Here is a 23662-nt window from a genome sequence, read left to right on the forward strand (position 1 = left end):
GGACTTGAAGAAAAATGTAACTGAGTTTAAATTAGACCAGGACAATGAGTTTGAAATCCCACTTTATCTAGAAAAATTCAGGGCATTGTGTGCACATCTTTTAAAGTTGGCATTGATGCTAACAGTCCTGTTAGTCTTCAGGAAAATAATGTAATTTCTAAATTACTTCTGCAAGTCATTTAGATCAAAAAGGGCAAGTATTTATATTACTAACCGTAAATTTCAGAAGATTTAATTGTTTTGGAGCTTTTTAGTGTTGAAATGGATCTTAGAAAGATATTAGGCTAAAAAAAAGCACTTTTCAGACAGCAGTCTGATTTATGAGTCCGGTAAAAAATGTTTCATTCTAACAAAGCACGCTTTCGCTTGCTTTCATTAGCAGAAGCACAGTCACAAGTCTGATGTGTTCTGTCTTTGGTAGAACATGCAGAGTTTGTAGGCAATGCTCACCTTTGTAAAACTAACATTTTGGCTCATTTTTGTAGAGCATTAATCTGTTACACCAAAAAAACAACTGACCAAACATCACCTTCGTATAAGGGCTGTCCTTTTGATTCTGCGTAACAGCATTGAAAGATCTTCCATTCACAAAAGAGAAGTTTCCAATGTCACAAGAGTTTCCCTAGCATATAAAATGTTCACTGGACAGTGTAAGTGAAAGCACATTTTCAGGCTATTATGAGATATGATGTTTTAGTTCTGAGAGTAATAGCCTCGCTGAATACCAGGTGGTCATGCTAAGGAATTGCTCTCACATTTTCCATGAAATGATCCCCATTACACTATGCCATTTCATGATCTGTTGAGAGAAACAGGATTAAATTAATTTCTGGAGGAATTCAATTGGAATGAGCAGCCTCGCAATTCATCTAATGCTGATGATCTTTCTATTTCTCTACTGCCCTTATTTGAGAAAGGATAATGAGTTCTTCACATCTGTGTTTGATGAGATGGATTTTCCCCATATGTCATCCCAGTTCAGTTCCAGCAGAGGGAGCAATGGGCTAAAGCTCCTGAAAAGCCAGTTTTCATTTCAAGCGTTTTGTCCTAAACATGCGTGACATTTGACAGTGGGGAATCTTTTCCTGTCTAGCAAGGGTTAACTTAAAATCCATAGCAGGTTGACCAGGGATGGTGAATTAAATAAAATACATGGAAATTTTCCTAGAAGGCACGAAAACATTGATAGCTGCAACCAAGTACAACGTAAAAACTGAAGCCGTCCACGTATCTGTGGCAGCTGTGGTGGCTCCCCTTTCAGCCTTAGTCCTCAGCCGGTGGGGCTGCCAAGGTTTTGGAGCAATTCAGTGTTCTGATTCGATTTCTCTGCTGAGATTGGCAAGAAGTCACTACTGATTATCATAGCAGGTTTCAGGATGTTAGCTCTAGCCTGTGAAAACCATGTTTCTCTGATAACCACTAAGGAGAATCCAATCCTAATAGCACTCTGTTCCCACAAACTTGGGCTGAGATGGGTCTAGATGAGTAAAATATGGTTAAAATATTCACCTCTGAAATCAGGCATTCCCTACTATCCTCCTATTTCAACTTGCTGTTCATCAGTTCTGCTTGATACAGCTCAAATAGCATAAAAAGAGAAGAGTGTTTTACTGTACAGGGAACTCCAAATGCTTCATGTGCCTGCCCTTCCCAAATAGTTTGTTTCAACACTGAAAGCTACAGATAAGAGAGCACTGTTTATCCTAAACACAAGATCTCAGTCTTAGCAGCAAAGCAGGCACCAGGATACGCACTGGTGTGCAGCAGCTTTTATATTTCTCTTGTGGGAAAATTCCAGCAAAGAAGTACTGGCAGGCATCTGTTATTTTTAGTAAATAAAATGCCTATTCTGAAGCTCATTCCTTAGATGTGACTTGCCTATAGGAAGCAAATTTTGTCCATTTTATTCTCATTTTCTGTGAAAGTTCCCACTGTTGTTGGTGTTCCCCAGAACTGAGATCAAAGGCAAAAGGGAGCTGAGGAAAAAGGACAAGCGAGAGAGGGAGCTGGGAACCAGAAATTTTTTGCAAACTTGTTTCACAGAGGATGAAACATGCCTCATCGGGGCATGAAAGGAGACAGCTGTAGCTCCCAGGTCCCCTGCCTGATGTACAGGGGGTGTGACCTCCAAGGACCTTGGAGCATCCCCAGGTTGCTCTGTGCCCTGCCTCTGGAGGACTAGAGGTCTGATCTCTGCTGCAGTGGGTACAGATGATTCCAGAAACAGGAGAGCATCTGGCCCTCATGTATTTGACTTGCCTTTCATCCATCATTTAAATGTTCTGAAACTGATCATTAAAGAAATTATAAGTATTAAATCCTCCATTCTCCCATCAGTAATGTGCTTATTCCTCATAAACCTAATTTGCCCTTGATGTCTCTCTGGTGATAATGTATCTTAGAAAGTGGTGACAGGAGAAAAGAATACATAGCTTAGTATTCTGATACATTATTTATGGTCCAGAGCGGGAATTTATAAAAATCTCAAGGACAATGCTGCACTCCTACCGCAATGGACTGCTATTGTCATTTGTAGAATATATTTGCCAAACCATATCAGGGCTGCAGGGACAGCCACTACAGGAATCAAAAGAAATGGCATGGGAAGAGTTAGGAAATCTTTCTGAATTCTCAAAATAAACCCGGGGTGAGGGAAACGCCAGCCCTTAGGTTACTTTTCACTGTAAACAGCCGGGGGCATGTGTTCCCCTTTAACAGCACTCAAGCTACCTCCATCCTTGTCATCTGCCAAACACAGGTTTGCAGTCAAAAGCCATGTGCAGTTTGGTGTGGGGGTTCCAGCATTTGTTTTTCCTTACATGGATACACATTCCCAGGGGTTTTGAAGCAGTGGATGAAAAGGGCACTGCCTCTCCCAGTATCACTCGCCCAGCTGCATTTGTAAAAATTACTGTTTTGTAAAGTCTGCTTGAATTTCAGCTAAGTGATACTAACTGTGAGGTGCTAACAGCATGACATTTTATATGACTGGTGTTAAAACATTTTAACTTCCAGCAGCTGAATCCATAGCAGGGATTTATATTGCCCTGTCCCCACAGTGTTTTGGGAATGCCGGAGTATATCCTGTAGGGCGAACAATTTAATAGTGTATGATTTAATAGCAGCTTAAAATAGTTCTCTAGCTCCGAATAAAAAGCAGAAAGCTGTATTATTTATTGCAAGTGTCAGATTTTATGTGACTGAGAGGTTGCATGTACCGTGAACTTCTCCTGCAGTGAGGCGGAGGACAGGGCTGTGATCAGCTCTCACGGCAGCGCTCTGATGAAAGGGGCTGTTTCCGTCCCTCGCCCAGGCTGAAGCCACCTTGGTGTCAGCATCTTTCCCCTTCTCACAGCCTGAGTGGGTTATGTTTTATCGAAGATGCATGCGAACTGAGGGAGTGAGAGAGGGGAAAGGGCAGAGAAGAGGTCTATGTTTTGGTGTTTATTAACTTGGATTTTTTTAATTTAGCTGCCTGACATTTTCCCATGCTTAAAGGAAGTCAGATCTTGACTCATATTTTCCTACTTACTATTTTTCTACATGGAAGCGTTGCTGTCTGCTAGCGACTGACTTCAGTATATTCCTTTTAGCAAAATTAACTACCCAACTGATCTACAAACAGCATGATGCCTTTAAGCTGAGGGATGGGTGACAAGGACAGCAAGCAAGAGCTCGGAAAGACCTGTTTAACCCCTTGTGATTGTTTTGCAGACCCAAGGGGCAGGATCCCCACGTTCCTCACCCAGCCACACTATCAGCCGACCAATTCCAATGCCCATCAGGTCCGCCTCTGCCTGCTCCACCCCAACCCATGCACCTCAGGACTCTCTGACTGGGGTGGGAGGAGATGTGCAGGAAGCCTTTGCACAAAGTAAGTCTTATTAACAGCTTGTCTGAGGTACTCAGAGACTGTTTGAAGCATCATTACTTCTTGTAGTTAATGACTAAATGAACTTGAGCTTCTGAGTTGCATGCAATGAAACAAGACAAAACAAAAAATCTGCAACAACTGTGTTTTGCCATTGAAAATCAACTTTGTCCGGCATCCAACTTTGCTGTCAAAGCGAGCAGGTAAGCAGAAATTGGACAATGATGCCAATTAATAGATTTTGTGGTAAGAGGGAATTTTGATGCAAGAAGGTCAGACCAGTTATCAGTGCTCTGTCAACCAGAAGAAGAATTGCTATTGACCTCAGCAAGGCATTGTCAGTGTGTTTGGTTTTAAATAAAGACTTTACTAGGAATACAATTGTAGAATTAGTTCAGGTGGAAAGGACTCTTCTAAGTCACCATGTCCTCCTGCTCCAAGAAAGAGGGCTTCAAAGTGAGATCAGCTTATTCAGTACCTTAACCAGTTGAGTTCTGGGTGGCTCCTCTCATGCATTTCCACAGCCTCTGTTCCAGTGTTTGACCATGCTTACTGTGTAAATTTTTTGTCTGTGTATCCGATTGGAACATCCCTTGATGCAACTTGTGACTGTTGTCACAGTTGCAAAAGCAAAAGGCCTCTGAGAAGGGTCCAGATAGACTAGACAGGAATGGAGTCTGGAAGTCTAGGTGAACTCTTCCTTTGCATTTACAGAAAACTGCCGCAGGCTGCTCCATGTTTCTCACCCCTCTTTCCACTCTTTTGTCAAGTAACAATAAATTTTTAACTGTTTTGAATTTCTGAGAACACAGATTAAATTATTATGTCAGATACTAAAGAAGGGGAATAGTCTATGTGATCTAAATGAAGAAATATTCCTTCCTTTTCTAATCTGCTCTCTCTTAAAATATTTATGTCACTGCAGTTCTTTTGTTTGAATACGTTTTTTCCCTGTTTCCCTAGTACAAATCAAACGTAAGTGGAGCTCTGGAGTTCCTCTGCTACCATGGAAGTGTGTTTGCTCCCAGGAGCCCAGTTCAGTCTTCTCATGCGCCTTTCCCCTTGACTTTTATGGCAATTGTGTCTGTTTGTATCTTACAACCAGATTGAATCTATAATGCACTCAAGAAGTTTCTACTAAAGTGCTAGTTAATTCATGTGTTGAATGCCATGTTTTACCAAGGCATAATTCCTCATCCCAACATAACAGGTTGCTGGATATCTCGTTTTTTTGTGGCGAAAGAAACAAGCAAGATGTGTTTTTCTTCTTTCTGCTGTGAGAAAAATCTAAACAGGCAAAAATACAGACCACTAACCCCTATGCTGTTATAGGGCAGTTTCTTCCTGAGCTAAGAGTAAGAGAAATAATGTAGTGGCCATAATCAAATATCTATAAATAATACTAGGGCTGCCTCAAGCAAATGCTTTTTAAGTATATAAATGTGTTCTGTTCAAGAGAAAAAGCAATATAAAAAGGTAAGTGATCACATTTAAAAAACGCTGGATTTGATAAATATTTAGCTTTATGTCATTATTTACCATATTCTCTAGATGGGAAGGTCAAACCCAAAGAACGTGAAGCCAGCCATTCTGTCAAATCTTGACAAACAACTTTGTGAGTGGCAGAGTGGACTGAGATTTTACGGCTCCATCCTGTGCTGCACAAACAGAGATCTGGCTGAATACACATAAAGCAGACAAGCCATGGTTAAAGCATGGTTTCTCTTGTTGTTTTTTTTCCTTTTTCATAGTGTTTGCAATAGTTCAGAGATGCAAAACTGGAAGACTTTAGAAAGCGAATGGCTGTCTTGAGTATGTGTATGTGTGTAAGAGAGAGTAACAAATTTACATTCTGGTAGCCGTTTGCTAGTGGATATACTAGAAAAAAAAACTCTTTAGGGTTTCAGAAATTTTTAAAAAATTATTGTTTTACATTCAGCCAGTTTTAAGGCATCTACAGTAGCTGAATGCTGCCAATTCCTGTGAATAATCCAGTCTGGAAGATTAGAGATTCTGTGGGATATATTGATTATTCAGCTACAATAGGAGCTATGTTTGGGATCTGGGGGAGTTAAGCATGCATTACACACAGGCTGCTGCTAGGGAGGGAGTATTTCGTGCAGCTCACAAGAATCTTTCATGATTGATGGTTAAGGGAATATTGCCAGGTTCAGCAGGGAAGCACTTCTAGATCCATTATTAGAAAGAGTTTAAAAGCAGCCTGGGGCTGTTTAGAGAGGCAATAGTGCTTCCTTTATTAGAAAAAAAGAGAGAGAGAGAGGGAGAGAGAAAGTAAATTATGGAATATACAAGAAAGTCCTTGAGCTACAGGAGAGGCTGAGAGGGAGCAGAAAAGAAAAATTCATATCAGTCTTGATGAGGTCAAGTATGTTTCTTCAACATTTGCCATAATTATCTGGCAAATACCTGGCAATAATGGTGTCATTAAACAGAGCTGTGGGAACTTAGAGAAAACACTGCATTTCTTCCCTCCTCCCCCACAGACATTTTAAATGAGTTCACGCTGGATTTAATCTTCCAGGCCTGGTCTGCTGGTGTCACCACACAAATGCAAGCTTGATAGCAATGAATAATCTCAACATATCTGGCATTGTGATTAAATGAAGCATGAGGGTAGGCTTCTGCTCTTGCATGCAGCATAAGTAAATGAGGCCATTCTGCAGAGAACTCTTCTGCACGTGTCCCTTGTAAGGACTTTGATACCCTGAATTATCACAATGGCAGCTTTCAGCGGGGTTAAAACTGCTTTCAACAGGAAAACATATGTCTTGTGAAGAATATTAACACTGTGTTTTGTCTGTCTCTTGCTTCAGGTGCAAGACGAAACTTAAGAAATGATTTGCTGGTGGCAGCAGATTCAATCACCAACACCATGTCTTCTTTGGTAAAAGAACTAAATTCTGGTGAGTGAGGCTAACAAGAGTGGATAGTCACCACATTGACATGTCACATATATTTGAAAAAATGGGAGGTAGGAACATATAAACCAACAGAAAAGCAGTGTAATGTATCTTCAAAGCTTTTTATGCTTTTAGAAAAAAAATCCCTAAATAACAGCTTCAGGAATACAGCAGTTCTGAAAGCCATGGATGTAGCAGCGCAGCTGGATACAGTGAAAAATTTGATAAGTAGGTTTATGATTCTACATGGAGGGGGATTTTGCTGTTTAGAAATTTCATTCAGTATAGAACATATAGGACCTGTTGTAAAATGCAGTCTGTAGTATTCTCATAAAAATGTCTTACCACATAAGCAAAAGCTTCACTGTTTTGTCCCACCACAAACAGAACATTATTAGCTCTGCGGATTTACGTATAATAATATACTGTTATTCGCTATGAGGAGGTGGCATTCTAAGTTGGAAAGGCAAGTATAAAGAAATAGGCAAGTATACTTACTTTTATGAAAGTTAAATGGAACCATGTGTCACCTTTTGCTTCACAGAAGTGGGCAGTGAGACGGAAAGCAATGTGGATTCTGAATTTGGACGGACTCATTTTGATGACCTTGTTCCGTCCCCAACATCTGAGAAGGCTTTCCTTGCGCAGATCCATGCCCGGAAGCCAGGGTACATCCACAGCACTGCTGCCACCGGCTCCATCCGCAGCGACATGTGGGTACCTGCTTGATTCACCTTCTCAATCTCTTTTTCTGTTGAAAACAGTATGCTGTATGTAGTATCTTCTCTCCCTCTCAACTACTTGATTACCAAAAAAAAAAGCCTAAATTGAAGAGAGAGCACCTTCATGGTGAGATAGTAGTGAACTCTGTTAGACAATAAAGGGCAGAACTTGGGGTGCCCTCAGGAGTGAGCTGTCTCACATCCAGTCTGGTACACTCCGGCAGCACAGAGGCTGTGGGACAGCTGTGCTCCCTCATATGCCCTGCAGTCCTATTCTCTGCTTATCCAGACTGAGGGGCCTGTTGGAGCCCACTAGAAAAAGAGAAGTTTTTAAATGGAAAAGAACCTGAATCTTCCTGTCAAAGATTATAGGCATCTTTACAGTTACTTTTAGTTCAACTTATTTGTATTAAGTTATTGAGAACTTTGTTACTCATTTCCCTAGCACAGTGCCTCCAAAATGCCTTCAACAGAATATGCCCTTTGGTCTACTTCATCAATACCAGACCACTAGAGAGGGGAAATAGCAGAAATGTTTTCCACTGCCAGGAAAATGCTAAGCAATGGAGCATGTGGTTGGACTAAAAGTATCCCACTCTCCTCATAGCTTACAGTAAAGGAAAGTTTTATTGACTCTGAATGTCATTCATCTCAGGAGGCTATTTATGGATAATTGTCTTTAGGGTTACAGAAGATGGAGACCCCTATGTCAGAGCAGATGATGAAAATTATGAGAATGACTCTGTCCGCCAGCTGGAGAATGAACTGAAAATGGAGGAGTACCTGAAGCAGAAGCTGCAGGATGAGGCATACCAGGTGGGAGAAGGACATGAGCTGCTCATACATCTCCATCAGTGAAGAACAATAATGCACCATAGCTGCCCGGTGCCCTTCTTAACCTGTCCTGGGCCCTGGGATGTGATCTCAGTTACTAGGGCAGCCACATTCCAAAAACTGCTGTTATTCTCTTCCACAGACATGCATGCATCTAGCTTTGTGCGTATCGAGGAAGATCACACTGCCTGAGGCACTAGTCCTTAAGCTTACCAGGGCATCAGGTGGGACAGAGCTTGTTCTCTGCCAAGTCACTTAGACCATATTCCCCCATACCATAGAGGCTGACAGGTGATGTCAAGTTGAGTTCTTGCTATATTTAGATTATATTTTTTTCTCCAGTAGCGAAAAACATTCAGAATTGTTTCTCCAGTGTGAACTGAAGCTCAAGTGCGGTCTGTGTGTTATTGACATTTTCAGAATCTGGAAGGAGAGAAAAGGGTCAGAAATGAATTGTATCCCAGAGGACCGAGTATCTAGTATAGAGAAGCCTGGGGATTTGTCATTAAACACTCCCTGAGGAAGTTTTCAAAGGGCATTTGTTTAAGAGTCTAAGTAAAGTAAATTAGCCAGGGGGAGCTGGAATTCTGTAGGTATCCTGACCTATCTGCATAACGGTCTCCACTTCTACCTGGTGAAATGGACTATCGCCAGTTTTTAAGTTACTCTGGCTTGGATCATCTTAATATAAAATTCATAACTTATAATGTTGGTAGTAATGGCAGTGGGAGGGCACACCCAGTTCAGTTATTTGGGAGCAGAGCTGAAGCAAGCAAAAATAACTGTTTTCCTACCTGATGAACAATTGCAATTTGAAACACGCCACCACGGAATATAGAATCATAGAATAGTTTGAGTTGGAAGTCCAATCCCCTCCCCCCGCAAGGAGCAGGGACATCTTCAACTGAATCAGGTTTCTCAAAGCCCTGTCCAACCTGGCCTTGAATGTTTCTGGGGATGGGGCATGAACCACCTCTCTGGGCAACCTGTTCCAATGCTTCACCAACCTCATTGTAAAAATTCTTTTCCTAATATCTAATCTAAATCTGCCTCCTCTATTTTGAAATCATTGCCCCTTGTCATAGCACAACAGGCCCTGCTAAAGAGCCTGTCCCCATCTTTCTTATAAGCCCTCTTTAGATACTGGAAGGCTGCTATAAGGTCTCCCCAGAGCCTTCTCTTCTTCAGTCTGAACAGCCCCAACTCTCTCAGCCTGTCCTCACAGGAGAGGTACTCCAGCCTTCTGATCATCTTCACAGCCCTCCTCTGGACTCACTCCAACAGGTCCATGTCCTTCTTATGGCAGGGGCTCCAGAGCTGGATGCAGTACTCCAGGTGGGGTCTCATGAGAGCAGAGTAGAGGGGGAGAATCACCTCCCTCGACCTGCTGGCCACGCTGCTTTTGATGCAGCCCAGGATGTGGTTGGCTTTCTGGGCTGCAAGCGCACATTGCCGGCTCATGTTGAGCTTCTCGTCCACCAGTACCCCCAAGTCCTTCTCCTCAGGGCTGCTCTCAATCCTTTATCAGCCCAGCCTGTATTTGTGCCTAGGATTGCCCCAGTGTGGGTGCAGGACCTTGCACTTGGCCATGTTGAACTTCATGAGGTTTCCACGGGCCAATCTCTCAAGCCTGTCAAGGGCCCTCTGGATGGCATCTCTTCCCTCTACTGTGTCGACAGCACCACACAGCTTGGTGTTGTTGGTGAACTTACTGAGGGTGCACTCTACCCCATTGTCCGTGTTGCCAACAAAGATGTTAAAAAAGGCTGGGCCCAATACTGACCCCCAAGGAACGCCACTCGTCACTGGTTTCCACTTGGACATTGGGCTGTTGACCACAACTCTCTGAGTGCAGCCATCCAGTCAATTCCTTATCCACTGAGTGGTCCATCTGTCAAATCCATGTCTCTCCAGTTCAGAGACAAGGATACCTATTTAATATATTATATTACATATTATATAATATGTAATATATATAATATGTGATGTGTGGTATATAATATGTAATATATAATATAACCATGACATAAAATATAAATGGGCTAAAAAAGAGGATTAAGCAGGTACTGAGAGATCAAGTGTATGGAAATGAGGTTCAAAAGCACCTTGTGGGCAGGAATTTTTTTAACTGCTGATTGCTGGGAGCTAACAAAATCTAGCCTTTTTTTCTGGTAGTTTAGTGTCCACTGCCAGTCACTTTTGAGATAAGAATCTGGGACTGACAGGCTTGTGATCTAATGGAGAATGGCTGCTCTGTTGGTCATCTTTTCTGTGAAGCTGCTAAGATAAGTTAGTCTTGTAGAAGTCCATTGTCTCATATGAGAATTGTTGGTAGTTTTGAGGTTGATGTGAGCATCTTGTTATTGTTTACCTAGGTCTGCTACGCACCCATGGTAGCCTGCCAAAAGTAATTTCATTGCAAAGGTCTTTAAGAACGTGATGACAAGACAGAATTCTTGTAGACTATCTGATAAGGCAACAGTGGGTGACATGGGTTTATTTGTCACAATTTTTTATCCAAGATCGGAAATGGCAAAAATGACAGCCTTTAGATCTCTGAACAGGAAGAGCAGCTACTGCTGATGTAATGGAAAGTAATTGTCAGTTATAAAGCAGGAGTACCTCGATGGTGACAGCTGCCAAGCATCAAATAATAAATGTTGTTATTGCTGGTAAATATTCAATTTTTTCCAGAAAGAACAATAGACCAATTTGACTGTAATTTGATTGCAATATGGAAGTGCGATATATGGCAACAGTGTTGCACGAATTTCACAAGTTATTATGGGATTTTGTACATGCACAAAATTGATATAGGTGTGCATTACAAAATACAGGCATTCATTGTGTAGTAGAGGTTATACATGTCGCTCAGTAGAACTGGATATTACTCTTGCTTCAGTCAAAATACAGCTTTTCTGCTGTCTTCCGACAACATTCCCAGAAGAAGGGGAGGAAATCTCCCTATTGATGTCAGAGTAAAACTCCTTTTGAATTTAGGTCAGCCAAGACTACACCCAGGTGAACTTTGTTCCCCATTGTTTTATGCTATTTGTTTCCACTGGGAGAAGAAAAGCCAGAAAAAGAGAGAGACTTTTTTTTTCTTTCAAAAATGTATTCACTGAGGGAACAGAAAGTCCTTATTCTGAACAAGTTCTCTTTAATAGCATTTTTCCAAAAGAAATTTCGTGATGCACTTTACTGTCTGTGAGATTGTCGGCTCCTATCAGGCAATGATTTGACAGTAGTGACTTGTAAGTAGAAACTATTTTTAGTTGATAACCACAGACAGAAAGCATGCAGCGTGTGCTAAGTCATTCCCAGTATGGCTGATGCCCTTTCGATTAGGGAACTGGTTTAAAGCAAGCAAGAATAGGTATTAAGTTAGTGGAGACCACTAGGATGATTAGGAGATGTTTGGACAGTGTTACGTATTGATCCTCAGACGTGTGCTTTAGCTTTGGTTCGTTCTTTGCACTTTGCAGTTAATTTGTGGTATTTTGATTTTCTGTTCTTTTTTCTACGAGTATCACTGAGTAGTCTCTCAAGGTAAAGACACAACTTTCTTTCTACTTGCCAAAACAAAGGAAAATTGGGAAATTTCTGTTTAGGGTATCCTATTGAATAGTGGCCAGGTCAGCTATTGTTACTTTGCATCCAACCATCGGAATTTATTACAGGCTGTTTTACTGTTTGTACTCACATGTACACTGCATTCATCTGGATAGCCAAAAAAAGCTATCCAGATGTAGCTATCTTAATGCAATTATCAGCTGAAAGAAGTCTGCGAGGAGGAACTCCTACTAAGGTTACAGAATGGTAACCTCAGTAACAATATGGTAACCATTTTTATGTTATTAAATGTCTCACTTTGTGTGAAAGCAGCACATTTAGAAAAACATGTAGATGTAGTGTAGCATCAAAGAGGGTCGGTCAAAACCCAGTCATGTTATTTTGTGTCACCTTGTCTCCAAGCAAGATTTTCAAGCTAAACTCTAAATTAGTATTAGAGTATGAGCAGAAAACTCAAGATACACAAGGAAATCTGGGGTGGGGAACCTCAAAGGAGGCTTCTATCTCTCTTTTTTTGAAGCATGTTGTAAATAACAAGTATCTGTACCAGAAAAAAACCACAATGCACAAGTGTAAATGCTAACAGTGCTTATCCTCCCTCATCTGCTACCAGTTGTGTTCTTGCTACAGTCTTTTGCTGAATGTGTTGTGTAAGACATTTTTCATTGGGTTTATTTTCTGGGTCCATAATTGCTCCCTTTATTCCTAGGCTTGTGCATGGCTTTCTTCAATATAATACACTGCCTAGCTGCTCACTGGCTTAATTTGTCACCTTCTTGTTTTCTGTCCTTTGTTATCTACAGGTCAGTTTGCAAAGTTGAGTGCAATATCCTCTCTCTCTCCTCTCAAGTAAGTATCGCTATAATTTAGAAGAATGTTCGGAATGAATCCTCATAATGTGTATTTCACTTGCAATGCACCTTGTGCTGCCTGAGTATATGTGAAGATGCTCTTTCTCTCTTCTTTTAACCTGTGTTAGGATGCATAGGAATGTCTCTAAATAATTTCTAATAATCTGTTTGAAATATGGCTCCTGAGGATTCCTGTTAAGCCACTAACCTTTTTGTCTTCTTCCGTTGTTGACCATAAGAGTGAGATGTGGGCTTTTTATCCCTGGGGATGGTGGCAAATATATTAGCCAGTACAGAGGAACCTTATTCAGAAGATAAGGAGTAAGATTACACTTCGGGAGACCTGAGTTCAGTTCTTTACAACGCTTTAGTCTTCTTAGGATAACTGAAATAAATAATTTCTGGTGAGACTGGGACATCTACTCCAGTGTGTGAAACAGGAGTTAGGCAAACATTAAAGAAAGCAATCCAGTAACTGCTGGAGTTGTCCTCAGATGTGTTGTGAAAGTTTAAAACGTCCCCAATCCAAAGTGCAAGGTACTCAGCTGCTGTCTGGAGTCTGGCAATTTGAAGAGAAAGTGAGAAGGTCTATAAATTCCCTGCTGGGGAATTCAGGTCATGTTCCTTACACATGCCAACCGCACAGTTGCAACACTGAGTTTAATGCCAAGTTCAGCAATTGTGTTTTTATTCAGGAGCAGACAACAGCTATTATGAAGTAGCCTGTTATTCTGAACATTTGCCCAGGAAATAGGAGACCACACGTTTCCTTCTTGCCTCATCTGAAGCTGCGGACTCTGCATTTCCGACTTCCTAGGAGAGTGCAGCGCCCTGCTGTGAAGATGGCAGTGAGACAATGGTGTCCATCCTACTGTGACACTGAACCATGAGGTACTAGGGCCAGAAAGGGAGGAGAAATCAAAGTAAGGGTCTAACTCTGATCTGCAAACTGGGTCTCTTCCTCAAAGCCAGAACTAAAGGCAACCAAAGGTCAACTATCACATGGGCACTTAAAGCTGGGAGCAAGATCATGTTCAGATCAAGCAAAACCAGTGAACTAGCCTGTGCCAATTTTAGCAGGAAGTCAGGCTGCTAAATTTGGTATGCCATATTTTTTGCTAGACCTCCTTATTTATATTGCAATTTTGATGGCAAAATTTGACCCTGATCCAAGGGGTTTGCAACTTCTGATGACAGTAGAATTTGGACGTTGAAGTGTGGACCTTGTGCAAACAGCTGCCAGTCTTCAGTGTTAAAAGCTGTAAGGTATGTCTGAAGCATCTGTGTCAGTGTCTCTAGCAGCTAAAGCAGAATAAATGGATGTGAAAAGCAAATAAACAGCAATACCCAGAGTATAAACACCAAATAACTGCTCGTAAAAATTCTCCTAACATTGCCCCTCAGGTTACATCCATTTTCTCAGTAGCCTTGTTAAAAACATGAGCCGTGTAGAGTTTCCTGAACGCTGACAGGCAGGAAAGCAAGTTTTCTGCTTCTGTTTTGTTGCAGTCATCAGTTATAGATCAGGTCACATGAGAAGGATAATAGATCTTTCAACAATAGTGTATGTGTGTATAACTGTATTTAGTGGAAATGTTATATATAACTGAATTTAATTACAGTTATGAATAACTATGACTTTAAAGCATAGCGGCATTCAGACAAACCATATGCAATATTAAGTGGGAAAAAAAATCCTATTATTTGGAATTATAAAGCTCAGGCAATCCCATTTAAGGTTTCCGCTTTTGTTAGGAAGCAGTGTTAACGTAGTGATGTGGGGAAATGCGTGCTGCTGTTCAGCCTAGCTTTCTTGAAAGTGTGTATAAAATTAGCAGAGATCTGAGGCTGAGCTACTATCTCATCTCCTGGATGGTTTTGAAACCTTCTGAAACCCTGTCAAAAATAATTTTTTAAAAAACTGTGTTCTGGTTAATTCTGTAGCGAAACTCTTTTTAGCTCCCAGGGCAGCACTTCAGCCAGTACCAAAGACTGAAATGTTCCCAGCAGTTGTAAAAGTCTGGCCCTCTAGAAATTAGCAACAAAAATCATTGAATTTGCTCCTTCACCTATATCCACAAAACCAAACTCCGTATTATGCTACATTGTGATAAATACATCTGCACATGATAAGCATGGCTTAATCTTCTCAAGGTTCGCTCTTGTGAGTATGGAAGTTTAAAGTATCATATGCATTTTATTTGGTAATAATATTTCATAGCCTTGGAAAATTAAATCCAAAATTGTTCCTACCAATCATAATGTCTAAAGTGCTTTTGTTGTTTACATTGGGTTCCTGCTTGAAGCTTAGTAATTCCATCAAAACTTTTGCTTCTAAGATAATATTATTCAATCAATGATGATACAAATACAGCCAGTATTATAGTGCCTGGATGGCCATATGAGGTAGAAAGCCAACAGACTTTCTTATCTCGCAACAATATTACATTTGTGCTTATTTTTTAAAAGATGGGAAAAATAGAATCAGTTTATTATAGCTTCTTATGAGTGATATTGCTGCTGATGGCCAGCCACGCAGTTTGGTTCATTTCCTCATTCATCAGTCATGGACAAGTGATGTTGATGTCATTTGATTAAGGCTTTTTTTTGCACTCTGTTTACATTTGCATCTTTTAAAGTGCTATGTGTAATTCTCTTGAATTGATTTTGAAATAACATCTAATATAACAAATTCCTAAGAGACCAAGTGGTTCCAGTAATACATAAAACATGATTTAATCATGTTTTCAATTTATTTTTTGTATTAAATATACTTTAATACCACTTGTTTTATTTTTAATAGAGTAAGAGTGAATTTGAGCTTATTTTCAGTGAGCTCTAGGCAGATCTTGAAATTAGGTGAATTTGCAACTTCGACGTTATTTTGCCTTTATCCCCCTGATAGTAGTTGCTTTTTTTGCCAAGGATGGCCAATGGGAGCAGAAAGCCCCTGTCTCTGAAAGTGGTTAAAAAGTTGTCATTTCCAATGAAGAGCTGTCAACTTGTGCAGTGGACAAGTTCCCACGACACTTACAATTTCCTAGATTTTCTAAAGCAATGCTTTCTTAGTGTTGGCATAGCAACATTTTGGTTGATCATGTCTAATTCATTTCTGTGCATTGTTATAACAGAAAAGGAGGTGTGAAAAGCTAATAAAAATCAGACCTAAAGCATCCACTTGAGAGGGAGTACAGGGAGGAGTCTTTATTAGAGGTTTCGTTCTTGATTTTTTAACTGTGATCACATTTTCTCTGTGTTGACAAAAACATGGAATAATTTCAGTTGAAGACTCAGTTCTATTCCCACTCCAAGCCTTTTCACTTACTCTAAACCTTATCGTAGAAATTGTGTGGTCTGGGGCTTTGCGTGGCCAGGAGTGACATTTTCCCTTGCAAAAGTAACTGAATGGTTTGTATTGCAACAAGTGGAAATTTTTCAAACACGAAAACCTTGAATCGCTTCAACCTTTTTTTATGAATGTATTGTTATATTGTTCTTTATTCAACTTGGCTGTTTTTCCAGCTGTTCAGGCTGTTATTGTATAACGCTTTCATGTTTTACTCATCTTTTCCCTTTTTCTCCAAACTCTGTTTTCATGTTTACCAGCAGAGATTAGGAATATTGCCAAATGTCAGGTGATAAAACCCATGGGCCAAGGGAGGTGGTGTCATCAGTCCAGTCTGCCCGGTGTGCTGCTGTGAGAAGGGCTGTTGGTTAAGCCAAAGAGCACAGATGATTTGTTTCAGTGCTGTAAAGACACAACTGCCCTGCATCTCTTTTTTTTTCTGGGAAGGAAATAAGATTTTTAGAGCTAGCGTGTATTTCACTGGCCACTGATATTTTCAGCCCTTTGAGACATGGACCTGGCCATTTACTGTTTGGGAAAGATGGGACGCAGGATCCATAGCCCAGGGTCCAAGTCAGGTTACTAGCCCACAGTTAATGGATGTGTGGGTTTCAGATTTGCTGTGCCCACTGCCTGAGGTCACCTTTGCCAGAGATGCCCTGGCCTCCCTTTGGCTGTAGGTCCCCAAACTGCTAGTCAGAGTTGACTGACTGCCTTAAAGCTCATGTGCCATGGTTCATTCCTACCATGGGCTTGATGCCAGGAGCTGAGGAGATCACAGTGGTGTAGGTGCATTGGTTGATTGGGCTCTCAGGAGGTCATCTGGTCAACTGTCCTACCTGACACAGGTCTAGCTCCAACACCAAGACCATGTCAGCCATGGCTTTGTCTAGCAAAGACTTGAAAACCTCCACAGATGGAGATTTCCCCACCTCTCTGGACATCCCCCTCTAGTGCAGTGCCACCCTTGTTATGGCTTTTTTCTCCTCTATGTCCAACCTGAACCTCCCAAAAGGCAGTTTGTCTTTTTTGTCCTTTTTGTGTGCTCCAGCACTACCAAGAAGTTTTTGGCTTTGTTACTCTTGTAACTATCCCTCACCTCTGCCCCAGCCTCAGCAAGCCCAGTTTCTTCAGCCTCTTCCTCCTAAGTCAGTGATGCTGCAGTGAAGCAGCAGGATATGGGCACTAGATGAACTGCTCACATCCATAAGTCATACTCTAGTAGCACAACCAAATGATTCAAAGCTTCTTTTTGGTTTGTTTTTTTTTCTGAACAAATACATTAAAACCAGTATTTTGTGGACCATTCCATTTTAAAATAACAGCAGGCTGGCAGCACAGTAATTTTCACAAATGTCTGCTACATTCACTCAGCTATATTTTGATTTTCCTCTTTATTTTTTTCCTTCAGTCCTCCTCTTCTTAGCAGGTAGGTGTAAAAAAGCTGTAAAAGAACTGTGACTGAGTTAACTGGGAAGAAACAGCTTTAGTTTTGTGAATTTAGTTCTAAAATTACATAAGTGATAGGGATGGTTTTTGAAAATCACTGAATGGTAAGTAACAGAAAAGAACCTGTGGATAAAGTTATAAAAAAGGTCAAGAAACAGTTTTATAACATGACAAATCATATGAGTCTTAACTTGGAATGAGTTCTGGTGTTTCCAAAACGCTGCAATGAATTTAGAGCTCTGAGGTTCATTAGTACTCATTATTTCTTGTATGAAAATCTCTCTATCCCAGTGCTGGCTGTGGAACAGAGAGAAGCCTTGAGGAAAAAGACCCCACCAAAGAGAAGTAATTTATCCAGAAACTCTGAAACAAGCCCAAATACTCAGCAGTACTGTCAATGCATCTTAATGCATCCAGTGTTTCACAAGCGACTCTTATTTTGCTCTCATGGTTTATAATGATACTATCAAGAAATACGAGATGTACCTATATTTACGTAATCCTGAAACTGATTCCATAAAAATCAGTCTCAAGCAGCTGAGAACGGTCCTCTTCTGTGCCTTTCATTGGCATTTTTTGACTGAATTGTGAAGAGCAAAATGTTCCTTTGCTAAGGAATTAGCTTGCAGAATTAAGCAGTGCAGATACATGTCTGATTTTTTTAAAATGCTTATTTAAAATGTACCTAAAAATTTTTTCCTGAACCTCTCATTAGACTTGCAGTGCAGGTTTCCTTTCCATTTATCAACAAAATGTTAATGCTAGGTCTTTTGTAACTGCCTGACACAAGGAGAGACTAAATTAATATCATCATACCATTTGGCATGGTATTAAGGGATCGGATGGAAGCATTTGTGCTTGAATAATTAATACAATCAAATGATGTCAGGAAGGAGAAGCAGCAAGCTAAACTACCTGACCTTTCTTCACTCATCAGCTTTAATTTAACTCTTTTTTGCTGAAGTATTTTGCATTTCATCTCTCATCTTGCAGACCAGCTTTATGCCTGAAATGAGTAGGAAACAATTCATGTCAGTAGGGTTTGGTGTTTTATGCTGTTATTATCAGGTCCCACACAATGCAAATTGGTTTTTTTTGTGTAAGGTAGTTCAAGAGACAAAAGATGGCTACCTTAACTTTGAAAGGGTCAGGTGTGTAAACTGTGCCTTTACGATAAATACACCAAAACAAGTTTGCAGTATTACCTGACTGTAGATTCTGAGATAATTCTGAGAAAGAGTAGCAGTTGTCTATCAAGCATTTTCCATTACCAACTAAAATTTTGATGCCTCCAATATAGGAATTTAAGATACTCATTGATGCTTCAGAGATGGTGCAGAACAGCACCGAGGAGAAATTGTTGCACCAGTGGATTAGACTGTTCATGAACCATAGCACCCAGAATCATCCTACATTTCTTTTTAGACACAGTAAAAAATACCCAGGCACATAAATTGAGGGTGAGACATCTACATGTGAGGGAAAGCTCATGATGCTGAGTGATTCTTAATTGAGTGGCTGAACACTGTGCACAAGGGGAATAATCCGTGGTATAATATATTTATAGAGCAACTTGGAAGAGTATGATGGAAGGGAAAATGGGAACTGCAAATCTGTGTCAGTGCAGACTGGGTTACCCCAGGGTCCCACAGCAGAGCAGGCAACAGTCTTCTCGCCCCTGGTAAGAAGAGTTTCCAACTTCCCATGTGCCCTTTACGTTTCTGTTTACAGCTCAAATACCTGTGGCTCACCTAGGTAGAACGGCTTTTTAACTTTTTTAATTTTTTCAGGCATCACCACAGGAATTGGTCAGCTCCTCCTTTTTTTCTCTCAGTAAAGCAGCAGGCAGAGGCTTTGCTTGCTTTGCCTGTGTGGAATGCAGCATCTTAAACCAGCACTCTTTAAAAACCTTTCCTAAACATTTCTCAACAGGCAAGCTGCAGTCAAACAGACAATGAAAGCTACGTAAGAACAGATGATGAGGAGAGCTGCTTTCGGACAGACGATGAAGAAAACTCGGCTGCAAACTTCACAGAAGAGTGGAACCAAGAGGTGCAGCGTCTCTTGACAAAAAAATCACATAACTAAGTTCTGAGGACTGTAGCACAGTACTTTTGTTCTAAGAGTTGTAGTTTGTAGATGTGTGTTTTTGACAACAAGACTTTTGTTTAAAGCTAACTTATATTAGCTACATCTTCAGTAACATGGCTCATTACCGGTGAAGAAAACAGACTGACGTATGTACTGCTGTTACAAAGGATGGCGGTATTAATAACTCACGTAAACCCTTTGCACATGATATTGAACCTGTTCAGTTTACAATGACAATACTGTTTATAGATAGAAATTTGCTTTCTGAATACTTTGAGATTTTAGTAGATTGGTTTACTATACACTGTACATTTTTTCCACAGAAGAAATAAAAAGCTACAATTATGCATTTAACACTAAATGATTATACTCCTGAGTGTATATATCTAGTAGCCCAAAAAAGAAAGTACCAGACTGTATTTGCAATTTGTTTGCAAGTCTTTAAATTAAGACTTATACAAAATGTACTAAAATAATAATAATATCAATAATAATAATAATTTAAAACTTCTCTAATTTAGGGCTAATGTGTAACTTAGGAATGTTTCTTTCAAAATAATCTAACAAATCAGCCATAGAAGTTAGTGTAAATATTTTTTTTCCAAATAGATATCATATACAAAAGGTGACATTCAAATGATATAGAATCTAGTTTTTAAATCAGCACAGATCTTCTTAAAACTGTGAACTATGTTTTGAAATACTCGTTGCTAAAGCTGTTTATAAACCACAGGTGCCATAAGATCCCTGAACTGACTGATGTTCTGTATAATCCTCCATGGTATTGTTTCATTGATGTTTTAGCTTTAGTAAGCATGTGTTCAACAAACCGGCTCTTTCCATCTCTCTGCCCCTCCTACTCTCCCCCCTCCATTATGTTATTTTTGAGGCCTTCAGCTTTAAATGTACAGGCTTAAAGTGCGCTTGCGACTGTTTTCTTTTTCTTTCCGAATGTGTATTGCCTTAGCCAGCCACCAGATGTTCTGCATGCACGCTTGGAAATGTGTAGTGAGACTCTTGCGGAGCTGGATGGAGGAATAGCGAAAAGCACAAGAAAAGCAGTGGATTTTTATCAGAAGGACAGGCATACAGTTACAGAATTGGAGTTTTGTCCAGTTTAGTATTTTTCAAGTATAAAGGCATTTCAGGAGAAAGGGGACTTACCTGGCCGTTTTGGGTTAGGCAGTGAGACTGCTAGTGAAAAGGTGTTTGCTCTGCTGTGACTACAGACCTACAGACACTCCTGAGCAGGGATTGACACAAACCAGCTTGAAAGTCCTCCCCACCGCGTGTTGCTTGGAAACGAAGGTGACACCTGTGTGGCGGAACATAGCACTGCCGTGCAGAGAAATCAGAGCCAGGCCAGGAGGAGCTGGACCAGAAGCAGGGCAGTAACACCAGTGCGATGCCACACGTACAGCCCTCCTGAGAAGTGCAGCCTGTCAGCTTGGGAAAACCTCTGCACTAATGTAATTTTACTGCCCTAATACAATATTATGGCTTCCAGTATCCGGCTGACCTGAAGTGACACTAACAGCCCTGAAAACAGTGGCGTTTCATACAGATATTTCACACCAGCATAGTTTGCCTAACAGCAAGTGATGAGATTGCCATCTAAAGCAGGTTAACGTGGTTTGTCTGCCCGCGCTTTCATGGTTACGTGGCTGTGCGCTGCTGTACGTACGTGAGATTGCTGTGTGGCTCGACCCAGTAAGTCCGCTTGTTTGCATGCACTCTCTAGGCTCGTGGCTGTTTCCTTGGGCACTGTGTGTTAGGGAGTGAGTATCTGTATGAAAGAGCTGCTGCCATTGTTCACTTTCATATTGTGTTATTGCGTATGCAGATCTCTTGTGCGCTTCTCCTTGCGTATCTGGGCTTGGTCTCAGAAATCCAAGTGCATACTAAGGCATCCAGATACCTTCATGTAAGCTTTTCATTTTTGCAGTCCCTGGTCTTTGCTCCTGGGGTATGTGCTGTCCTGGCAAGGCAGGCACCATATCCTCCTATGCCCCCTCCTCCAACCTCCTCTCAGGAATGGGTGAGCCTCCACTAGTGCCTAGCACACCACGTTTAAAGCTACTCCAGTGAAGCCGTAGATGTTGCTGTCAGCTCAGGATTCCAAGCAAGCATTTCCTGAACAGAGATATAACAAGCTAGAATGCAGCTATGTGCAATGGCTGACTAATTTAACCCGTGTCGTGTTTAACTGTACCCAGAGTAATGGATCCCTCTCATCATCTTAATGTCTGTGTACTCATTATCACCATGCTTAAAATAGATGCAATAGAATAAATCCATTGCAAGGGCTTCCGGACTAGGAGTAAGGCAAAAAGTTGACGGATCAAGCACCTTTCTCTCAGGCTGGTGTCAACAAAGCGATCCCCAGAGAGCTCTGGGTCCCTTACGTCCTTGGCTCTCCAAATATCTATTTTAAGCATTTTCCAACTGTTAAGCTGGCTGCGTTTTCGCCCAGCTGGTCTTTGTCTGCTTGTTGAATATTATTTTGGTTGTGGTGTGCGGTCATTAAAACAAACAGAGTTAGAGAAGAGGTCCCCGGCGTGGGCCTTTTCTTAACTACCAATGGCCCACCACAACAGTCAAAACTCCGGGTGGTTTTACTGTCACTGGAGGGAAACCAGTGGTTTGGAATCAGGAGACAGGGATGTGAAGATGTATAGGGTCCTCGAATGTCCAAAGCGAAGGTGGAGAATGGGTTGTCTGTAAGTAGTAATGTTAACTAAATTGCATAAAAAGGTGTGTGGCCTTTGTTGTGATATAATATGTATTTTCTTATATGCATGAGCCAAATTGTTGCATCATAATTTATCATAAGTGTGTCTGCCTTTACTTTCAGTCATCTTCTCCCATCCTTATTGGTTCTTGGCGATTACTGTAGATAGACCTTGTAAATATTGCAACCTTGGGTTGCTGTAATCACGTTGGTTCAATTCAGCAGACGGAGCTGTGAACAACAAGCACTCCACTGTGTCCTGAAGACAAAAAGGGCATTTTTACCTTTGAACCAAAAAAAGATAATGTATGAAGAGTTACATCTTGAGGCTACTAACTGTAAGACGTTTTTAAAACTACTGTACTTGACACCACTTGAGACAGATACAGAGACACTAAAGATGTCACGATATTCATTGGTATTGTAACAGAACTGCTATTGTATGGGGTTTTTTGTATTGCTGTTAAGTATTGTTTTGTGTGTGTGTGTTGGAACCTACTGGGGACATGTTATATTTTGAAGTGATTAAACTATTTAATTGTGTGTCTATATTTTGGAATGGAATTATTTCTTCATTAAAAAGATTTTTAAAAGTAATTTATGGAGCATCGCATTTGTGGCTTATTTTGGTTTCAGAAGTCCTGTTCCATGGAGCCCAAGCGCAGGGGTCTTTCCTTAGGAAAGGAAAAGATATCCCAGCAGCACAGCAAGCAGTCTTTGGTTCACCCACGCTGTCTCCTCCACCTCTGTGCGAGAGAATCCTTCCACCGCTTTCTCCAGCGAGTTGAGCATGGTACCAAGCAGTGCCTGCTTTCGGTGGCCCAAGTGATTTTTTTCTTTCTTCCTTTCTTCATGGTCTGTATCCTTAGCAGTTTCACAACCTGAAAATGCAGTTCCCCTGTCTGTACAACATCTCCCCCTGCTTCCACGTCGCAGCAATGAAAATACCCATAAGCAGAGACCCCAGGGGCTTGATAGGGTGCCTGGTACAGACCTGTGAGGGGATGCTGGAACCTCAGGAACCTAAACTAAAGCCCTGTCTGCAGTACTGTAAGTTTTCTTAGCCACTGTGTTTCTCTGACCTGAGAAGGAGCAAAACCTTAGAAGAGGTGCATTTTAATGGCTTTGCCATACAGTCACATTATCTTTTATTGCAGAAGGACATGAAGCCTTTGTTTTTCCCATTAAACTTGTAAGATGTCTTTCCATATGAAGTGTTCATCATTACAACTGGTTGCTAACCTAAAAGAGCATGGAGCAGCAAAGCAAGGAC

The 23662-nt window shown here is 40.9% G+C and overlaps 1 protein-coding gene across 6 annotated transcripts in view; it reads left to right on the forward strand.

The window, feature by feature from the left end:
* The window catches only part of DTNA (dystrobrevin alpha), a 234292-nt gene extending 211306 nt beyond the window's left edge, over positions 1-22986 (forward strand). For 5 of the 6 annotated variants that reach the window (XM_086740776.1, XM_086740778.1, XM_086740780.1 and 2 more), the window contains 6 exons: positions 3715-3874; positions 6706-6795; positions 7337-7505; positions 8198-8330; positions 12725-12770; positions 19500-19639. In XM_086740776.1, the coding sequence (XP_086596902.1) occupies positions 3715-3874; positions 6706-6795; positions 7337-7505; positions 8198-8330; positions 12725-12742 (570 nt within the window). In that variant the 3' untranslated portion in view covers positions 12743-12770; positions 19500-19639. Of the gene's footprint in view, positions 1-3714; positions 3875-6705; positions 6796-7336; positions 7506-8197; positions 8331-12724; positions 12771-19499 lie in introns of all 6 variants that reach the window. The other variant, XM_086740782.1, reaches the window with a different exon arrangement.
* Positions 22987-23662: the final 676 nt, after the last annotated feature.

The sequence above is a fragment of the Chlamydotis macqueenii genome, chromosome 2, assembly GCF_036417535.1.
Source record: "Chlamydotis macqueenii isolate bChlMac1 chromosome 2, bChlMac1.mat, whole genome shotgun sequence".
NCBI classification, from domain to species: domain Eukaryota; kingdom Metazoa; phylum Chordata; class Aves; order Otidiformes; family Otididae; genus Chlamydotis; species Chlamydotis macqueenii.